The following is a 22,397-nucleotide window of genomic DNA, read 5'->3' as shown; positions in this document are numbered from 1 at the left end:
TAAAAAGGAAAAGGTGGGTGCCTGAAAATAAAAATAAAGTAAAGTAAAGAAACGAAAGAAATAGTTCATACCACTTGAGAATTTTGGTGAAAACCCGAAAGGGCGCCGAGATTACATTGTTTGTGATTATTTATTTGATTGCATCATTTATTGGCGTCGTAGACATAAGAAGGGAGTTGAAGGATTGTCTCGGGTTTTTTAGGATTCACCAATGAGGGGTAAGAAGTTAGTATCTAGCGTTTTATTCCTCTGTTTTTGATCTTATTGTTATCCATACTTCACATGCACACCCTTTCACTATTTCATCAGATTTGTTACACACTATTGGCGATTGTATTAGATTCTAGGATTAGATTTCTATTTCTTGGAGTTGGATGCATATTGTTGTGGTTGTGCTATGCAGATTTCTTGATTAGGATTGGTGGTTGTGATGTATGGATTGACTACATTGTTTAGTAGTTTAGGACATTGATTGAAGAGGAGGAATACGAAGTGTTTAAGCGAGTGGGAGACTCGATTTTTATCTTTATTATCATTATTTATGTACCCTTTACCCTTAGAGGAGATTAGGATGTCCACTTGTACTTTATTAAACATCACTTGGTTTGATTTTATTATTGTATGGAGTGGTGACATATGAAGTGCAGACATAAGGAGGGATTTGGGTAGGTCATCTCGGAGAGATAAGAAGATAGATCGGAGTTAGGATAGTGCTCGTTTTACACTTGGAGTTCCAAGTATAGTTGCTAGTAGACTGTCTCTACACTTACTGTAGACCTTTGTGCTTTTAGGAGGAGTGAGTTTTATTTTGCTTACTCGAGGACGAGCAAGGTTTTTAAGTGTGGGGAAGTTTGATAGGAGCTTATTATATGGTGTTCACTAGAGACTATTAGATTAGGATTGGTGGTGTTTAGGTGCTTAACTAGTGGTATTCCCGGAATCCGGTTTGGTGTTCATTTTTGGATTAGCGGGATGCTCGTAAGCGGTATTTAGTGGTTTTATTATGGAGATCCCGGTTGTGCTCACTTTTAGTGCATTCGGGATGGAGCTAGAGAAATTATACCACGACTACACCTAAGGAGAAGCCGAGAGGTGAAGCCGATCTGCCTCGACGCTTGTAGAAGACGCGCTTCGATCATTGAAGAGTAGAGAAGAAGTGCTGAAATATTGAGCTGAGTTCAGATGGATCTTTCTCCCTGATCCGATGTCCGATTGAGGTGATTCCAATTCGAGGAGTTATATATTGAAGACTACTTGATTACCTCAAAAGATCAGCGCAATAGGAGGTGTGATCCAGGAGTTATGGCAATTCTGAGAACATCACTTTTCTCTAGAAGCGCGATTCAGCCTCAGTTGAAGCTGTCACGAACGTGACAGATATGTCACGATCGCGACTTGGTAGATGTCACAATCGCGACTCTCTATCACGATCGCGACCATCCATGAAACTAAGAATTGGAGCAAAGTCGCGATCGCGAATCCTATGTCACGATCGCGACACGGACACGGACGACCCAAATACGAAGATTTTATCCGAGATTTTATTAGTTTTTTCCACATCTTTTGATTTATTTTATTTCCCTTTTATTAGAGACTATATAAGCCTTTAGAAATTAGGTCAGAATAATCTTGACTTCATTATTCTTTTGCCACATTCATTTAGAGAGAACTCAGCAGCAGCCAAGAAGAAAGCTTCCACCTTTATCATCATCCCTGGTTTGTTTTCCCATCATTCATCCATATTATTCAATCCTTTCTATGGCTATGTCTGGCTAAGTTCTCTATAGTTCACTCTTAAGGTTGAAGCCCTTGTTTTAGGTTTGTTGTGAGAATTCTTATGTTTATGTTCTAAAGTTAATTTCAGGATTGTTTTATGATCTCTTGTGCTTAATTGTTTCTATTGATTGGTCTTGATTTTATCTAGGTTGCAAACTAGGTTAATTATTATCCATCATATTGCTAGGCTTGATAATTCGATTTGAAAAGTCTTGTCTTTAGGTAGCGAGCAGAATTTGCATAGACTATTTGCGAGTGCTTATTGTGTAGAGAATATAAACCTGTGTCGAGTATCGGTGATTTTTCAATGGTATTGTATAGGCCTACTTATCTTTGATCTTTATGTTGTTGTGCTTTTGAACCTTGGGATTTCCTTGGTTATTGCTTACAATAAGGGTTTCTAGGACTATTTGGACTAGTTGCTATTTACGAACAAAGAGTAGGACAACCAAATTAACCAATTCAGAATATAAATTAATAGAATTCAATGATCAACATTCCAATTGAATAATGCGCTGATGCTAGAAAGAGTGAGCTCCATAATCATAACTGTTTACAACTCAATCAACATTGCTTTTACATTTGCTTAGTTACTAAAATTACATACAAAACCCCCCATTGTTACCACTTGGTAGCACCATAAGAAATAAACTAACGTTTTGGCTCTCTTGGAATTCGACCCCTGCTTATCGCTTTACTAGTGGATTTGTTAAGTTGGGTATCTTTGATAGGCACAACGGCTTTTAGCCTCATTAGACAACAATCCAAATAAGAAAACAATTGAAATCAATCCAAAATTGAAAACCATAAACCATAGTCAAAAGAAATTTGGAACCCTAAATCCATGAAACCTAACAGTTGCTAATAAGGAAGACAATGAAAATCAAAATAGAGTCCAAACCTCATACTCAAGATTCGACCTGTTCTCGTCAACCACTTCTTTATCGGGTTTGGATCTGATTTTGACCTCCATCTCTTCATCCATTTGTGGGAGGCTGGAAAACGACAATGGAGGATGCGTACATCAATCCACTTGTCATGCATTAATATATAGCATCAGAAATCATTCGGGATCGAAGGGACCACCTGTTGTAACGGATGTAGTTAAGGCGGAATTCAGTGGCAATCTAATGTGTTTGACTGCCTGATGATACGCAGAAAGTAAGTGAGATGAACAAATTAATGAGATGAGTGAAAAGTTGGAGTTGGAAGGAGTGAATGCACCTTTGACCGACGAAGGAAACAGCGACGACTACTCGGCTACGAAATTGAAGACGATGAAGAAACATTGTGGTCCTATAATGAAAAAATCGAAACACCAGCCGGTCCAATACGTAGACGATAAAGCAACACCGTGGGCCTTTCTTTAACTAATCGAAAAACAGGCCCGTACAACACGGATGTATGAATGGGCCTATTCCTCTTTCTCTACAAATTAAATATGGGCCTTTTACATAATTCGGGTATAAATAATGTGTATTAGGATTACATTTCGTGTTTTTTACATCCCCTAAGATTATAGTATATAGATATAGATATAGATTAGATTAAGATTAAGATTAGACTCTAAACATTTGAATGTTGACCATGGGATCAATTATTCTTTATACCGTAGGTATTTCACACGATCACAACATAAGGCTAGACTGTAAACCTTCCAGTTGATTATTTCCATAAATAGAAGAGCTATATAAGGACATCCCTCGTCTTGTGTGTGAATATTATTATGACGTGATAATGGAAATGTCATGACCGTGTTAATTTAGCAAGCATGTGAGAGGTGCATGTTTTATGTCAGTAAGAAAAATGCTTAAGTGACTTGAGGGTGAATTGTCATGGATGATGATGAGGAAGTCAATTGTAGAGACCTTCAGGTTGTATGAAGGTGTTACACCTGAAGTTGTTGTCATTTAGTAATTACTAAGATAATGGAGGTGATATAGGCTAAGAAGTGTTAACATCTATAGTAACGCATTTATGTAGGAACAATATATACCTTATGAAACTAAACATTCTAGGATAGTAGTACATGAAATTAATCATAGAGATATTGTTGTCAAGCTACTATAGATTATTGTACTCTCATAGACTAAGGTCTTTTCTTGAGCCCTTAATCTAGTATAATGCATTTGTCTAGCTAAGTGTACCTGCAAGATAGTGAAGGTTAAATTTGGTAGATGAAAATCACGTTTGTGTTTTGTAATCCTTGTCTCGAAAGTTAATGTATTGTTGAAATTGTAATTTAGTAGTCTAGATAATTGAAAATCCATTTACATGCTCTAGAATGTCCATAAGATAATACACACTCATGCTAGAGCTTTATATCTCTAGGAGAAAAGTGTAATCGAAAAGCATGAAAATATGCATCACATTTCAGTAGTCAATTAGATTACCAACCTCACTCTTTTGCATAAGAGTTATAAATTTATATAAAAAACAGAAATCATGAAACCTAGCAACACCAGATTAGGAGCTATTGAGTAAAAAAAAGGGAAGAACTTTGGTGAGAAAAGGTTATCAACAATCAACTCAAACAAAACAAATCAATGAGATCCAAACTCAAACCAAGCTTAATTATCACAAACTATCCAGCAAAACCCATAAAAAAATTGCAACCAATCAAGCTAAATCAAAGCAGAACCAAAAGATAATCCATGCACTAATCCAAGACAAATTAATATCCCTTCAACTACAACTCCTTAGAGAAAGGGACAAAAAGGGGTTAGAAATATGCTAATTGATAGGTATTGCACTGTTTATACGCACATTTGTCCGGGTAATTATAGCATGATTTTTCATTTCCACGCATGATTTAATGGCATGTAATTATCCATGGTAACGCTTCAGTCAATAGTTAGTAAATGCGTGGAATCGGTTTGGTCGGAATAACTTGCAGAGTTCTTGATTCAAAGCTTTAAATTAGCCATTAAAATGCTTGAGTTTAAAGGGGGATAAATGGATATGCTTTAAATTAGTCAATGTGTTTTATTAAAAAAATAATTTGCATTAATGAATATGCATGAATATGCACTTAGTGTTTTGGGGTTAACCCAACTTTACATTATACTAGAATCCTGTTGCTCGTGCTTCGCACGGTCCTTATATATGTCAATATTTTAGCTTATGTGATGAATTTAATTTATGTTTCACGTAGGTGTAATTCTAGTTTACTTCATACAATGTTAAATAGGGCTAATATTAATACCATAAATATATTCATGTAGGTCTAATTCTAATTTTTTTATACAATTTTAAATAGGTCTAATTATAAAATTATAATCATCTATTTATTGTATACATGAACATCTATTTATATTATATAATATACTCTCATATCAGATGATTAAGTGATATATATATCTTGTATGATATAACTGCGAATAATTAGACGTTCTAAATATTTGAGACTCAGATATTTCGATGATTGAATTATCCATTGGGCCTATTCTTTTGGATGGGCTTAGGTGGATGACACAAACAAGAATCTATTGATTTTTATTTTGATTATTAGTTTTTTACATAGAGTATTAAATGTGGGCCTTTACATAATTAGGGTATAATTAATGTGTATTAGGATCACATTTAGTGTTTTTTGCATCCCCTAAGATTATAGCATACTAGAATCATGTTGCCCGTGCTTCGCACGGGCCTTATGTATGTCAATATTTTAGCTTATGTGATGAGTTTAATTTATGTTTCACGTAGATGTAATTCTAATTTATTTCATACAATGTTAAATAGGTCTAATATTAAAACTATGAATATATTCATGTAGGTCTAATTCTAATTTATTTTATATAATTTAAAATAGGTCTAATTATGATATTACAATCATCTATTTATTATATACACGAACATCTATTTATTTGAATAAGGATCCGGTGTGAATTATCCTTATGGTGTGAAGTGCAAAGTTTCTCGGGTACACATATAACTCGCTAATATTCACATACAACACGCAATCGTTCAGTTCTAAGGGGATAAAAAAATCACCCATAAAGCGTAAAAAATTTTTTTTACCATTAATTACAAAAATGTCACCGTGTGGATTCATTAAAAAAACCATCTTTTAATCTCATCCCTCCATTTTCTAATCTAATGGCTCAACATTCTTCACATTTCACACCATAAGGGCACTTCACACCGGAACCCACCTCCTATTTATATTATATAATATACTCTCAAATCAGGAGGTGGGTTCCGCTGTGAAGTGCCTTTATGGTGTGAAATGTGAAGAATGTTGAGCCATTAGATTAGAAAATGGAGGGCTAAGATTAAAAGATAGTGTTTTTAATGAATCCACGCGGTGCCATTTTTGTAATTAATGGTGAACTTTTTTTCTTTTTATTGTGGGTGATTTTTTTTATCCCCTTAGAACTGAACGATTGCGTGTTATATGTGAACATTAGCGTGTTATATGTGTACCCAAGAAACTTCGCACTTCACACCGTAAGGGCACTTCACACCAGATCCTTATTCCTCATATCAGATGATTAAGTGATATATATATATATATATCTTGTATGATATAGTTGCGAATAATTAGACGTTCCAAATTTTTGAGACTCAAATATTTCGATGATTCATCTATTTATTGTATACACGAACATCTATTTATATTATATAATATACTCTCATATCATATGATTAAGTGATATATATATCTTGTATGATGTAGCTGCGAATAATTAGACGTTCCAAATATTTGAGACTCAAATATTTCGATGATTGAATTATCCATTGGGCCTATTCTTTTTGTTGGGCTTAGGTGGATGACACGAATAAGAATCTATTGATTTTGATTTTCATTATTAGTTTTTTTTAGATTGAGTATTAGATGTGAGCCTTTTACATAATTAGGGTATAATTAATGTGTATTAGGGTCACATTTAGTATTTTTTTGCATCCCCTAAGATTATAGTATATTAGATTATAGTTTTTTTTTATTGAGTATTAGATGTGGGTCTTTAACATAATTGGGGTATCATTAATGTGTATTAGGATCACATTTAGTGTTTTTTCATCCCTAAGATTGTAGTATATAGAAGAAGATTAGATAGACTAGGTCGTTTTGTCTTTTTGCGAGATTATTATATACATTGAATATTATTTATATTGTATATATTTAATTTAAATTGTTAAGTTGCACACAGATGTGTTACCTCGTGTTGTGATAAGTTAATATTGTAGTTTATATATACGTGCTTAGATTTTTTGCCAATTGAGACAAACTTTGGTTTATTCATGTATAATTTTTTATCAATCTAAATGTTGATATAAGAAATATAGGAATGAAATAAGAATAATATTTTTTGTAAAAATAAATAGGTTATAAACTGTGTAACATGAACACGTTAAAAATGCCCATATACCCTTATACACTCGGATATGATAAAAAAAACAATTCAAAATGTGATCTCCTATTGTTTTAACCTCAACTTGAATAATAAGACAAACATAAACACTCATTTCAACCGGGGGTCTTGTGATCTCCTTTTATATACCTCAGAATGAAGGAAGCTTTATTAAGTTTCTAATGCGGAAGGCTCAAAAATCTCAACCTGTAACATGACTTTTTATACACATTCAATGGTCAAAATTTCATTAAGTTTTGATGTGGGAGAATAATTGAACATGAGTTAATATGGACACTTTCATATTTTTTGAGTTAAAGTGAATAGTTTTAAGTATAATAGACTACTTATTAATTATATACTTTTTCACAATTTTAGTGCTAAGAGTTAGATTTTCACAACAAACATCCTCGTAGTCATTACTATATTAAAATTCTCTCAATTATTGACTATGCAATCCAACTTTTATGAAGTACATAGGCTAGAAAAAATGGAAGAAAAATGTTAAAAAATTAAAAATTAAAGAAAAATCATTAGTAACTAAAAATCCCACATAATCCAATTCGAAAAATCTATTTGTCATGATAATTGGGCTTCTATTGTTTTAAGCTCAACTTGATTAATAAGATAAACATAAAAAATCCATTTGTATTGAGGGTCTTGTGATCTCCTTTTATACACCTCAAAGAAAAGGAAACTTTATTAAATTTTCGATGTGGGAGGCTAAAAATCTTAACCTGTAACATGGCTTTCTATACACATCCAATGGTCGTAAATTTCATTCAGTTTTGATATGGAAGAATAATTGAACATGAGTTAATACGAACAGTTTTTTCTTTTTTCGGTGAAAGTTGATAGTTTTAATTATAATAGACAACTTATTAATTATAATTTTCATAATTTTAGTGATAAGAGTTAGATTTTCACAACAAGTATCCTTGTAGTCATTACTACATGAAAATTCTCTCAATTATTGAGTATGCAATCTAACTTTTATGAAGTACATATGCTAGAAAAAAAGGAAGAAATAAATGGTTAAAAAAAATTAAAGGAAGATTGTTAGTAACTGAAAATCAACATAACTGAATTCGGAAAATCTAATTGTCATGATAAAACATAAGAAATAAAAGTTCTAAACTGAAAATTGATTATTAGGCTTCTATTGTTTTAAGTTCAACTTGAGTAATAAGAGAAACATGAAAACCCATTTCTATATGTCTTGTGATCTCCTTTTATACATCTCAAAGAGAAGGAAACTTAATTAAGTTTCTGATGTGGAAGGCTGAAATCTCATATTGTAGCATGACTTTTTATACACATCCAATGGAAGAAATTTTCATTGAGTTTTGATGTGGGAGAACATTTACACATGTTAATATGGATAGTTTTAGCTTATATTGGTTAGATTGAATAGTTCTAATTATAATATACTACTTATTAATTGTATATTTTTCATAATTTTAATGCTAAGAGTCAGATTTTCATAACAAATATCCTAATAATTACTACTATATAAAAATTCTCTCAATTATTGAATATTCAATCCAACTTTAATGAATTACATAAGCTAGAAAAAATGTAAGAAAGAAATCGTAAAAAATTTTTTTAAAAAAAAGATCGTTAGTAATTGATAATCCCACATAATCCAATTTAGAAAATCTAATCACGATAAAACATAAGACATACAAATTTTAAACTGGAAAATTAAATATTGGACTTCTATTGTTTTAAGTACAACTTGAATAATAAGAGAAACAAAAAAAACATTTCTATCGGGATCTTGTAATCTCTCCTTTTATACATCTCAAAGAGAAGGAAGCTTCATTAATTTTCCAATGTGGGAGGCTCAAAAATCTCAACCTTTAATATGGATTTTTATACACATCCAATGGTAAAAAATTTCATTGAATTTCGATGTAGGAGAATAATTGAGCATGTGTTAATATGGACAGTTTTTACTTTTTTTAGGTTGAAATGGATAGTTTTAATTATAATAGATTACATATTAATTATATATATTTTCATAATTTTGCTGCTAAGGGTTAGATTTTCACAAAAAATATCCTCGTAATCATTACTATATTAGAATTCTCTCGATTACTGAATATGCAATCTAACTTTTATAAACTACGTAAGCTAGAGGAAAAATGGAAGAAAAAATCGTTAAAAGATTAAAGAAAGATCGTTAGTGACTGAAAATCTCACATAATCCAATTCGGGGAATCTAATTGTCATAATAAAACGTAAGAATAAAAGTCTTAAACTGGATAAATCGATTATTGGGCTTCTATTGTTTTAAGTTCAATTTGAATAATAAGAGAAACATAAAAACTCATTTCTACCGAGGGTCTTGTGATATCCTTTTATACACCTCAAAGAAAAGGAAACTTCATGAAGTTTCCGATATGAGAGGTTGATAATCTCAGCTTGTAGCATGGCTTTTTATACAAATCTAATTGTCGAACATTTCATTGAGTTTCGATGTGGTAGAATATTTACACATGCGTTAATATGGATCGTTCTAACTTATTTTGGTTAGATTGGATAATTTTAATTAAATAAAGTATTTATTAATTATATATTTCTTATAATTTCTGTACTAAGAGTCAGATTTCCATAACAAGTATCATCATAGTACCTACTATATAAATATTCTCTCAATTATTGAATATTTAATCAAACTTTAATGAAGTACATAGGCTATAAAAAATGGAAGAAAGAAATCGTAAAAAATTAAGAAATTAAAAGAAAGATCTTTAGTAACTGAAAGACCCTACATAATCCAAATCGGAAAATCTAATTGTCATGATAAAACGTAAGAAAAAAAAATTAAATGGAAAATTGATTAGTAAGAGAAGAAAAAAAAATCTATTTCTATTAGGATTTTGTGATCTCCTTTTATACACTTGAAAGAGAATGAAACTTCATTAAGTTTCCGATGCGGGAGACTCAAAATTCTCAACCTATAATATGACTTTTTATACACATCCAATGGTAAAAAAATTCATTGATTTTTGATGTGGGATAACATTTACACATGTCTTAATATGGATAGTTTTAACTTTTTTGGTTAAAGGGGATAATTGTAATTATACAAGAATATTTATAAATTTTATTTTTTTTCATAATAGAGTTAAGGGTAAGATTTTCACATAAAATATCCTCACATAGTGAGTACTATATAATTTTTTCTAAATTATTGAATATTCAACAAACTTTTATGAACTACAAAGGCTACAAAACAGGAAGAAAGAAATCGTAAAAAAAACAAAAAAAAATTGAAGAGAGATTGTTAGTAACTGAAAATCCGACATAATCCAATTCAGTAAATCCAACTTTTATGATAAAACGTAAGAAATACGAGTTTAAAATGGAAAATTGATTATTGGGCTGATATTGTTTTAAGCTCAACTTGAATAATAAGAGAAACATAAAAAACTCATTTCTATTGAGGGTCTTGTGATCTTTTTTTATACATCTCAAAGAGAAGGAAATTTCATTAAGTTTTCGATATGGAAGCTGAAATTCTCAAACTATAACTTGTTTTTTTATACACATCCAATGGTCAAAATTTTAGTTGGGTTTCGATGTGGGAGAACATTTGCACGTGTTAATATGAATAATTTTTACTTTTATTAGTTTTATTGGATAGTTTTAATTATAATAGAATACTAATTAATTGTATATTTTTTTATTAATTTTAGTACTAAGAGTAGGATTTTCACAATAAGTATCCCCGTATTCATTACTATATAATTTTTTAAAATTATTGAATACCCAATCCAACTTTTATGAAGTACATAGGCTAAGATATCGTAAAAAATAAAGAAAAAAATAAAGAAAAATTATTAGTAACTTAAAATCCAACATAATTCATTTCGGAATATCTTATTGTCATGATAAAACGTAAGGAATACAAATTTTAAGCTGGAAAATTGATTATTTGGCTTCTGTTGTTCTAAGTTCAACTGGAATAATAAGAGAAAAAGAATAACCCATTTCTATCGGGGTCTTGGGATCTCCTTTTATACACATCAAAGAGAAGGAAACTTCATCAAGTTTCCGATGTGGGAGGCTCAACAATCTCAACTTGTAACATGACTTTTTATACACATCCAACGGTTGAAAATCTCATTGAGTTCCGATGTGGGCAACATTTGCACAAGTGTAAACATGGATAATTTTAACTTTTTTATTAAAGGGGATAGTTGTAATTATAGTAGACTACTTAATAATTATATATATAATTATATATTCATAATTTTGGGTGTTAAGTGTCAGATTTAAAACAAATCTCCTCGTAGTCATTACTATGTAAAATATTTTGAATATTTTATGAAGTCCATAGGCTTGAAAAAAAGGAAGAAAGAAATAGAAAAACAAAATTGAAGATAGATTGTTAGTAATTGAAAATCCAACAAAATCCAATTCGGAAAATCTTATTATCATGAAAAAACGTAAGAAATAAAATTTTAAACTGGAGAATTAATTATTGGGCTTCTATTGTTTTGAACTCAACTTGAATAATAAAAGAAACATAAAAAACATTTTTGACCGCGGTCTTGTTATCTCATTTTATACACCTCAAAGAGAAGAAAAATTTATTAAGTTTTCGATGCGGAAGGCTAAAAAATAGTGACTTTCATCTCTGCAGAATCCATGGTTCTCGTGTAATCTCGTTTTTGTCAATTGGAGTGATTTTATGACGTTCTGAGGCATGAGGAAGGGGAGGCCAACAGAACCGCCATTAATGGAGACTCTTGGAATTGCGAAGTGAAGGTGAAGGCAGAACGACAGTCAATTGGGAGGGGTACCAAATAATCTGCTTCGTTGAGAAGGCCATTTCAATTGCTATGAAGAAATCCGATCCGGCCCAACACTTATCAAAAAAGGAAAGCAACTACAACCTTTCAAAAAAAACTACAAAAGCAATGAAGGCATTAATGAACAAAGCAACTACAAAAACCTATATTTATAATATACTAGGCTGTCCACGCCCGTGCTTCGCACGGGCTTTATTTTTTCGGTTGCATCTTGTATGAAAATAATATGATATATATATATTTCTAATGTGTTTTTCCTTGTTTGTCTATGAAATTTTGAATGAACCACATAAAAAAAATGTAGTGTATAAGGTGATTAAAAATGATCCAATAAGAAAATAGTTCATTTCATTAAATTAAGAAACGTAAGGCGTGTGGTTGTCTATTATATGCAACTAATTATGAATACATGGTATTATCATGGAGATATCTTTTATTCTTTAGGAATGAACTATATGATTATTTTTGGTATGAACTTTATTGTGTATATTGAAACCTACAATATCCTTCTTTTGGATGTGTATTTTTAGTTTGACAGGATATCATATTTACATGTTTATTATTGAATCCAATATTATAAGTTAAATATTAGTAATTCAACATTTTCTCAGGGAAAAAGCAATCGACAAATTTACTGAATTTGATTCTGATTTATACAGAATTTTTTCCTTGTCCAACCCAATTTCTCACTCAGTATATATAAATCAAATTTCTCCCCCCTCTTTGTAACTTCAATCCAATGTAATTTTATTCACTATATTCATGATCTTTCAATTGCATATTATAGTTAGGAAAGATGCTATATTTCACAATAATTGAGTTTTATATCATGAAGACCTCCACAATTATAACGGTGATCAAGGAGAAATTGACGGAGATGGATTTAGGAAAAAAATAAAAATAAGTTTAATTAGAGAAAATCAACAATAAAAACTCTATTTATATGTATTAGATTTATGCATATTTAATATTTTTAACAGACATTAACTTTTTAACTAATATTAATAAATTTTCTAGTATTCTATGAGTATTTTATATATTTTTTCAATTATTGTTACTCTATAAATGTAAAATAATTAATATAAATTTTCTCATAGTATTAATCACTCAAAAATATAAATATATTTCTTTTCAATGTAATAACTAATGATACACTATACGTAGACTGTTTTTAGTCTTTAATCCCTTTTATACTATGTTTATTTTTAGCTAAATTTGTTATGTATACATATAAAATCCATGTTGGAGTAGTTATAATTTATGGGAGAGTTAAAAGTGAGGAATGATGAAGGTGAAGGGTTTAACAATTTTAAAGGAAAGATAAATTAGAATATGAGTGTTAACAACCTTTTCATAAACCATTAAATTAAGAGGTCTTTGAAAAAATAGTGTTTTTTTAGAGGGATGTGAAAGAATGCAAATAAGAAAAAAGGAAAAATTCAATTTGTGTTGGATGACATTGGAAGGTAAGTAATACTTCAAAACATTGAAGCTAATATGTATTTTTATAATAATAATAATCCATTTATTATGACTATCTTTATCTATATTATTGTTTTCTTCTTTAAATTTGGATTTTTATATACTCTTTTTGGTTATTTAACTTGGAAATTGATGTTATTCTAAGAGTTTGTTAAACTGGTGTAACTAATTTGTATTTTCTAACTCATTGTATATAAAGTATTTGATTATAATAAGAATGAGACTTTTATCGGTATTGGAGTTACAATAGGTAAGAGACTATTATTAATAATATAAGTAAATTTTGAATTCCCTAAAACATATCAATGTAATTGTTAAGTGTATAACTAAATGAATAGCAAGTCAAATAAATGTTATTTTTGGGTTGTGCTAATTGATCTCTATTGGAATTGGATTGGAATATATTTGAGATGAAAACAACGGGTGTTCTTCTCACACTAATGATATATACATCATTGTAAACGGCTATATGTGTTATACACAAACGTCTATTTACATTGTTGCACAACAAAATTGAAAATTTACCACCTTTAAAAGTAGTAGCAACATAACAAATAATAATCTAAAGAATAAACGAATACAAATTTAACACCAAGTAAATAATTAGCAAAAGATCAAGGTTATTACCTGCGAAGCATAATCGAGCTCTTGAATTAACCATCTAAATTATCCATTGATCAACTATTTTAAAGGTGAAGCTAAGTCACTCATGGAAGAAAATTCAAACATCACAAAATCAATCCAAATTAGTCAACATAATATGAATAGATACGATGTCTTGTAAATATTATAGAGATTGTTAAAAAATTAGATATTAAAAATTCCTCTTTAAAGCGGATGAGTGAACAAATGCAGAAGTTCACAGGCAAAACTAACAATTCAAGATCGTAGAGATGAGTAGAAGACATGAGACTTACATACTATATTGAGAAGCTGAGTCTGGATGTCGATGGGCGGATGGAGAAAAAAACTAAGAATGTCTTGAATCAAACTTGACTCAAAATATTCTAGAAGGTTAGGGATATTTAATTGATTAATAATCACTAAAAAAGAGCATCTTGTGCAACAAAAATCACCGAGTTACAATAAAAAAAATCCCCCATATATTGTCAACTCTCACTCATACAAAACTCAATTCTACAATATATAATGAAGTTTCAGAAATCAGGAAATCAAAGAACAAAAAAATCACCAAAGTGAGTGAGAAGAGATTACCAACTAAACATTTAAGGTTCGATGATCCATGCATCTGTATATATACAACAAAGAGACAATTTGAAGTTAAACGGACAAGCCAAAAAGTAATGAAGAAGCCCCAGGAAAAGTTCTAAAATGATGGTAACTTTCCCTTTTTTCATTGATGCGATTACGGTTCAAACGCGTCATGGAGAACTCGATATAAGACTGCAAGATCAACCCTTTCATGTGAATGAAAGAGGCGAATTTATACACCTTGTACAAAGGGACACAAACAGTCATATCGTAGAGACGTTACATCTTATTGATGGAGGAGTAATGGCAATTTCAATTAACAACTACAACACCAATCTTTGTAAAGGCCGTCATGGATAAATGCAAGAAGGGATTCAGTAACATACACAAACTGCATTAGATGCAACATTAAACAATTAAGAGGAGAGGTGAAAAAAAGTTAACTTGGAGGGTATTAACAACATACAAAACTCTGTTTATATGTATTAAATATTATAATATATGACCGCGAGAGTACCGGCTCCCCTTATAAAATAAATAGGTATTATATTAGATATTAAATATTAAATATTATAGAAAGTAGATAGTGATTTATAGAAGTTGATTCGTAAAATTAATAAAAGTGCTAGAACGCTAGAATAATATTGGATTGTCATAAAGGGCTTGACAAGTATTATAATATTATATCATAGGTATATATAGATTGAATTAGCCATCGGATGAGGAAGTCATTATGTTTTGTAACACCAGATTTAATACAGGAGGAATTCATTGAGGTCTGTAACGCCAGAATAAATGCAGGAGGGAGTTGAAAGGAACATAATAGGAGTTGTCATTAATTTTTCTGTCTTATCTTACAAGATTGAAAGTAATTTTGGATTGTCACAAGGGGCATAATAGGTAATGTCAAAACATATTAGTCTTACTGTATGAGGTAGATTCGGAATTTAGAAGTTGAATTGAAGGTAATAAATTGACCCCCAACTCAACTTTTATAGTATATTAGATTAGGATAAAACTATAAAAATAAATAAAAATATGATAATTATCTAATATACACTAGGATTGGATATTTGAAATCTTGAATTCAATATTTATTGATTTGAACCACCCATAATCCTTATATATTAAGATTACGATTAGAACCTTTGACTGTTGACAATGGGATCAATTATTCTTTATCATGTAGGTATTTCACACGGTCACAACATAAGGCTGGACTGTAAACCTTGCAATTGATTATTTGCATAAATATAAGAGCAATATAACGACATCCCTAGTCTTGTGTGTGAAATATTATTATTACGTGACAATGGAAATGTCATGACCGTGTTAAATTTAGCAATCATGTGAGAGGTGCATGTTTTATGTCAGTAAGAAAAATGCTTAAGTGACTTGAGGGTGAATTGTTATGGATGATGATGGGGAAGTCAATTGTAGAGACCTTCAGGTTGTATGAAGGTGTTACATCTGTTTAGTAATTACTAAGATAATGGAGGTGATTATAGGCTAATAAGTGTTAACATTTATAGTAAAGCATTTATTTAGGAACAATAGATACCTTATGAAACTAAACATTCTAGGATAGTAGTACATGAAATTGATCATAAAGATATTGTTGTCAAGATACTATAGATTATTGTACTCTCATAGACTAAGGTCTTTTCTTGAGCCCTTAATCTAGTATAATGCATTTGTCTAACTGAGTGTACCCGCAAGATCATGAATGTTAAATTTGGTAGATAAAAATCATGTTTGTATTCTGTAATCCTTGTCTCAGAAGTTAATGTATTGCTGAAATTGTAATTTAGTAGTCTAGATAATAGAAAATCCATTTACATGCTCTAGAATGGTCATAACATATTACACAGTTATGCTAGAGGTTTATATCTTTAGGAGAAAAGTACAATAAAAAAAGCATGAAAATATGCATCACATTTCAGTAGTCAATTAGATTTTCAACCTCACTTTTTTACATAAGAGTTCCAAATTTATATAAAAAAAAATAGAAATTATGAAACCAAGCAACACCAAATAAGAAGTTGTTGAGTAAAAAAAGGCAAGAACTTTGCAAAAATAAAGGTTATCAACAATCAACTCAAACAAAAGAAATCAGTGAAATTCAAACTCAAACCAAGCTTAATTATCACAAACACAATCCATATCCAGCAAAACCCATAAAGAAATTGCAGCCAATCAAGCTAAATCAAAGCAAAAATAAAAGATAAGCCATGCACTAATCCAAGACAAATTAATATCCCTTCAACTACAACTCTTCAGAGAAAGGGACAAAAAGGGGTTAGAAATATGCTAATTGATAGGTATTGCACTGTCTATTGACAGGCCGTCGTCGAACGTTGTCAAAGTAATTTCCCTTCAAACTACTCTACACGTGTAAAGCGGTAAGTAGGGGTCGAATCCCACATGGAGTCAATGAACCGATTCTTGTGCTTATAATCTAATTATCCTTTAAGGTAACAAAAAGGGGAAAGAGGGGAAATATGATTGATTGATCGTGAAAACTAACAAAAGCAAGCGCTTTGTTCTCCTAAGCATCAACCTACGAAGTTATGGGTTTGATCATCAAATTCCTATTACAAATTGGGTTCTATCTCTATACTATATGCTATGTTTGTCCTAATCCATGTACTAAGGTTGCTAAATAGGTCAACTAGTCTTTATAGCGTCAACCTACCAATCTAGCCATAAAACTATCAAGACTAAATCATATGCAGCATTAAGTTCATGAATAAATAGGAAGGTGCACTGCCCTTGGCGCCAACACCTCATTAATCTCCCTATCCTACAAGTCCAACTAGTCCAAGTAGAGATTTGTGTCACTAAGTAGGCAAGGTTCTCCAATTACGATAAATCAGGCCCTGCCTATATGAAGGTGATAGGGCTAAACCTACCCACAAGCGTATGGGATCAATTGTAGCTTTTCAAGTGTCGTTCCCACGAGGACAAAGTAGTATCTTTTGCAACCAAACTAGTAAGCTAAGTCGTAATAAGGGAATTGGTAATTATGCTACGAAAATTAGGAAAAACACAACTTCGGAGAAATATATGGATGGAAAATATCTAGGATCAAGGATCACCACAACAACTCCTTAATAGATAACAAGATGCGTTTATCAAAGATTAGCATGGACTCGTTTGATGGTAAGCAATCTAATGTATCTACCAATTCCTTTCAGACAAAAGTAGACATATCTAAACTCCAACCAACAATCACTTTCGTGCAAAGTTAATCAAGCAAAGACTAATAGGCGCTTAAAAACTAGAACTAGACCGGGTTAACATCCACTTTCGTGCTCAATTAAGTCCAACCTAACCTAGGTTTCTATGATTACTTATATCTCCACAAGAACAAACAAGTTTATTTGGGTTCAATTCTAGGAAATCCAACACAAACAATCTCCTTTCAGACTCATGTCGTGTCTAATTGAAATCTATAGGTATCTCCTTTCAGACTCAAACTAATAGAAATTATAATTGATAATCTCAACCTCAATAAGAACCCTAGAATTAAATCAAACAAGATTCCATGCTTTCAAAGACAAACACAAGAAGATAATCTATCAATTCATTGTTGGGATCACCCCAATCCTAGAACAATGGATCTAGCTATGCATAATAAGATAATCAATCAGAAACTCCATAAGAATAAAGAGATTCATAAATCTAGAAGAGAATAAGAGATATACTTGATTCGATCTAGAACTTAGAACACCAATTCTTGAAAAGCTTTCAACAATCTTTACAAAATAGCAAAAACTAGGTCTTGAAATTGACAATAGAGAGATAGAGAGGGAGGATAGATGGTCCAAAACAAGCTCTCAAAACCCCCTTTTATTCTACTCTAAAGGTCCTCCCCAAAAGTAACCCCCTAGAAGTCAAAGAGTTCAAGGCAAATCAAGCATTTTCGGAAGAGGGGCCGGCTACTCGGGCCGATACTCGGCCGAGTAACGGGCCGAGTAAGTCTCTGGTGGCTCCATGTGGTGGCTGGCGTGGGCGGATACTCGGCCGAGTAACATGCCGAGTATCCCTCTGAGTTCTGCTCCTCATCTTCACTTAGTGATGGCTTGTCTCGTCCTTCCTTTGGCCCCCTTCTTTGCTCGGCTCCTTCCTTGCTAATCTCCTTGTTCGATCACCTTTCCGCGCACGCTCATGATCTCCAATAGAATGCCTCCAAATCACCTGTAATCATCAAACAAAAGAGTAGACACTGACTCTATGAAGGAAACTAAGAAGATAAGATAAAACAAGACTAGAAAGACACAAAACGACTCTACTAAGACGAAATAAACATGACCTAAACTAGACTAAAATGCATGCTATCAAATTCCCCCAAGCTTGAACCTTGCTTGTCCCAAGCAAGCACATGTCAACGAATCCAAGTAATATACAAAAGAGGTATCTATCCAAGTGACATATGATTGATAACAACGAAAGATCAAACAGAAAACAAATCCCTTCCTAGCATGCTTCTCAATCAATGACAAGAAAATATTAGTTCCTCAACTCTAGATCTCACCGGATTAATAGAACACGTCACTCTCGCTCATATATGTAGGTATGTGTTTCACTCAATGTTATAACTCAACTTTGAATATTAACTACCATAAGCTTGCAACCAAATCTAGATCTCCACTGCTAGGTAGAATGCAAAACACAATCATGAGACATACAAGGGGTTGTAATGGGGCCAAGGTACTCTAATAGGCATGGATGAAATTTTTGGCCATGTGGTGCAAAATCTAGGAGATATGAACTTCATATGAAAACAACACCAACTCAATCGATATTACAATAGGCAAAAATACACAACCCAACCCAAGATCTATCAAATTGTTTATTTGTTGCTCCTTTTCTTCTCTTTCACTTATTTCCTCTCTTTTTTTTTTGTATTTTCTTTCTTTCTTTGTAAGGAAAAAGAAGGGAGCAATTTGGATATAAACAACAAGATAACACTTTATAATCAAACATCGTTAACCACCCCATCATCTACCATTCCCCCAAGCTTGTCTCGCATCCACACAAAGTAAATAGAAGTTCAATCCCCTAGATAGGTAGGATATAAATATAAGCTCGGATTACACTCTATAATCAAACATCGTTAACCACCCCCATCATCTACCATTCCCCCAAGCTTGTCTCACATCCACACAAAGTAAATAGAAGTTCAATACCCTAGATAGGTAGGATATAAATATAAGCTCGGATTACTTTTGTGGAGCTAACAAAGAAAGGCTATAAGGCTTAAAGGGCTACAAGAGAAGGATATCATCAAGGGTAGTCAAGGATAATATGGGCTCATAAAAATATAATGTCTCAATCAAATGTGATGCATTTTTAGTCCTATATGCAATCTCAAAGAGATTTAGAAGCAAGTTCTAGAGATAAAAAACAAAGAGATCTCACTCATAAGAAATAAGAGGACTTTGCAAATGTAGTCCAAGAAAGGCAAACAAGCTCACTAGGACAATTATCTAGAGTTTCGGTTCTAATGTATCTTAATCAAAGTCCACATGCTCAGGTCAATGTCAAAAGTGTGATCAATCATATCATCATCATAATGCAATTGTAATATTAACAACTAAAGCATATTAAAAGGATTCACAGTCAATGCACCATTATAAGAACTCACAAAGGAACATGCCGGGGAAACGTGATAACCGACACAAAAGCAAAAAAATCAAAATCAAAAAGAAAAAAAAATGCAATTCTAAACACCTACATGCAATGCAAAACAGAAAATACTCCCCTCCCCCAAGATTAAAACTAACATTGTCCCCAATGCATAATTAAAAAGCAAAAGGAAGAGAAATACTTACTAGGAACTACTCTTGTGAAGGTGGTTTAGGAGGAGGTCGACTCTTGAGAGAAAATCTCCCCTCATTAGGTAGACGGAGAAGATGGCCACTATCCCCTGGATCAAGATCCTCCTTCAACCTCAAATTGGATGGAAGAGTCTTCAACTTCACTTTTGGTGCCTCTTGAGTCTCCTCCATGGGGGAGACGTCTTCACTAGATAGGGTCTCAAATACGGTCTCATGCACCTCATTACCAGATTCAAATTCTAAGAGCACGTCAGCAAGTAGCTCTAGATTGTCAGCTCCGGTCACACTCTCAGTCAGGCAATACTCCAACGGATCATCAATTAAAATGGCCATCAACGATTCTTGAGTTGCTTTTTCAACCACATCCAAGCTATAAACATCATCCTCAAAAGAAGGCTGCTTCACAACCTTAGGAAGGTTGAATTCCATTTTCTCTTCCCTAATATTGAAGGAGAGAACACCCTGCTTCACATCGATAAGAGCACCCGCGGTAGCTAGGAAGGGTCGTCCCACTATTATTGGAATAGGAAAATCAGCGGGAATATCTAGGACAATGAAATCAATCGGGATGTAGAACTTGTCGATCTGAATTGGAATGTCCTCCAAAATACCAACCGGACGTGTTGTAGATCTATCGGCCATGAGTAAGGTCATCTTCACCGGTCTAGGCTCTCCTAAATCAAGTTTCTTGCATATGGATAGAGGAATGATGCTCACACTAGCACCCAAATCACATAAAGCCTGGTAGGTACTCCTCCCTATCACCATAGGAACACTAAAGCTGCCCGGATCTTCAAGCTTAGGGGGCAACTTGTTTTGGATAATAGCGCTACATTCTTGGTTCAGAGCAATGGTGTGGTATTCATCAAGGTTCCTCTTGTTGGATAGGATCTCCTTCAAAAATTTCACATAGGTTGGCATTTGCTTGAGAGCTTCGGTGAAGGGAATGTTGATGCAAAGCTTCTTCAACACCTCCACAAATTTGCCAAATTGGTGTTCTAGCTAAGCTTGGGCTCTCCTTTGTGGGAAAGGCAGAGGAGGCTTGTAAGGTAGTGGTGGCACATACTTAGGCTCTTCCTTCTCCTCTTTCTCTTGAACCTTAGCTTCCTCGGGATCATCAATAGTAACATCTTTCTTCTTAAGATCTACCACTTTAGGATCTTCTAGTGGCCTTCCACTCCTCAAGGACACAATATTGATTTTTCCTTTTGGATTGGCCTCAGTTTGGCCCGGAATATGACCATGGGGTCTAGGAGCATTCTTGGCATATTGAGTATGCAAGCTATCATGACTATCCAGTTTCTTGTTTATGTTCTGTAGCTCCTTCATAATCAGCTGAAGCGTAGTCTCATCGGATGGTTGAGAACGCTCTTGATTTTGTTGTGGAGGGGGTCTTGGTTGGAAACCAGGGGGTATCTCTGAGAAGCTTGATTTCCTCCCCAAGGGAGGTTAGAGTGATTCCTCCAATCGGGGTTAGAGGTGTTGGAATATGGATCATTCCTCGGACCCCGATTAAAGTTGTTCATGTAGTTCACCTCCCCTTGTGCTTCACCTTGAGCACCGAATTGTTGGCATGATGAAATAGTATGGTCACCCTCTCCACAAAACTGACAAACCACACTAGATGTATCTCGAGAGGATGATCCGGCCCCATTCGCTTTAGATTTTTGAATCGCCAAAGTCAACCTCTTGATCTCTTGCTGCATAGCATCTATCTGAGCTTGTTGGTGAGTTTCAGCATTCACCTCATACATCCCGACCGCTTTCTTAGGATGTGACCGAGCATCATTATAATAATGAGAATGTTGTGCGGTATCTTCGATCAAATTCCATGCTTCCTCAACATACATTGACATTATTCTACCTCCAGCTGAAGCATTAATAATGAGTCTGGTAGAACTGTCAAC

At 32.8% G+C, this 22,397-nt stretch overlaps 1 protein-coding gene across 1 annotated transcript; it reads right to left on the bottom strand.

Annotated features, from left to right (window-relative positions):
* Positions 1 to 20,490: 20,490 nt before the first annotated feature.
* On the bottom strand, positions 20,491 to 21,534 carry LOC141250409 (uncharacterized). Its single transcript, XM_073669956.1, has one exon. The coding sequence runs from the start codon at positions 21,409 to 21,411 to the stop codon at positions 20,491 to 20,493; it is 921 nt and encodes a 306-aa protein (XP_073526057.1). The 5' UTR covers positions 21,412 to 21,534.
* Positions 21,535 to 22,397: the final 863 nt, after the last annotated feature.

Source organism: Phyllobates terribilis, unplaced genomic scaffold, assembly GCF_046119375.1.
Source record: "Phyllobates terribilis strain yellow unplaced genomic scaffold, ASM4611937v1 Scaffold_5649__1_contigs__length_50208, whole genome shotgun sequence".
Taxonomy (NCBI): domain Eukaryota; kingdom Metazoa; phylum Chordata; class Amphibia; order Anura; family Dendrobatidae; genus Phyllobates; species Phyllobates terribilis.
Note: the sequence above shows the minus strand (reverse complement) of the source record. Positions and strands in the feature narration are given on the sequence as shown.

What these genes read in the sequence shown, in the direction of transcription:
- LOC141250409 (XM_073669956.1), bottom strand. Translation starts at nt 21,411, where the DNA reads ATGCCAACCTATGTGAAATTTTTGAAGGAGATCCTATCCAACAAGAGG.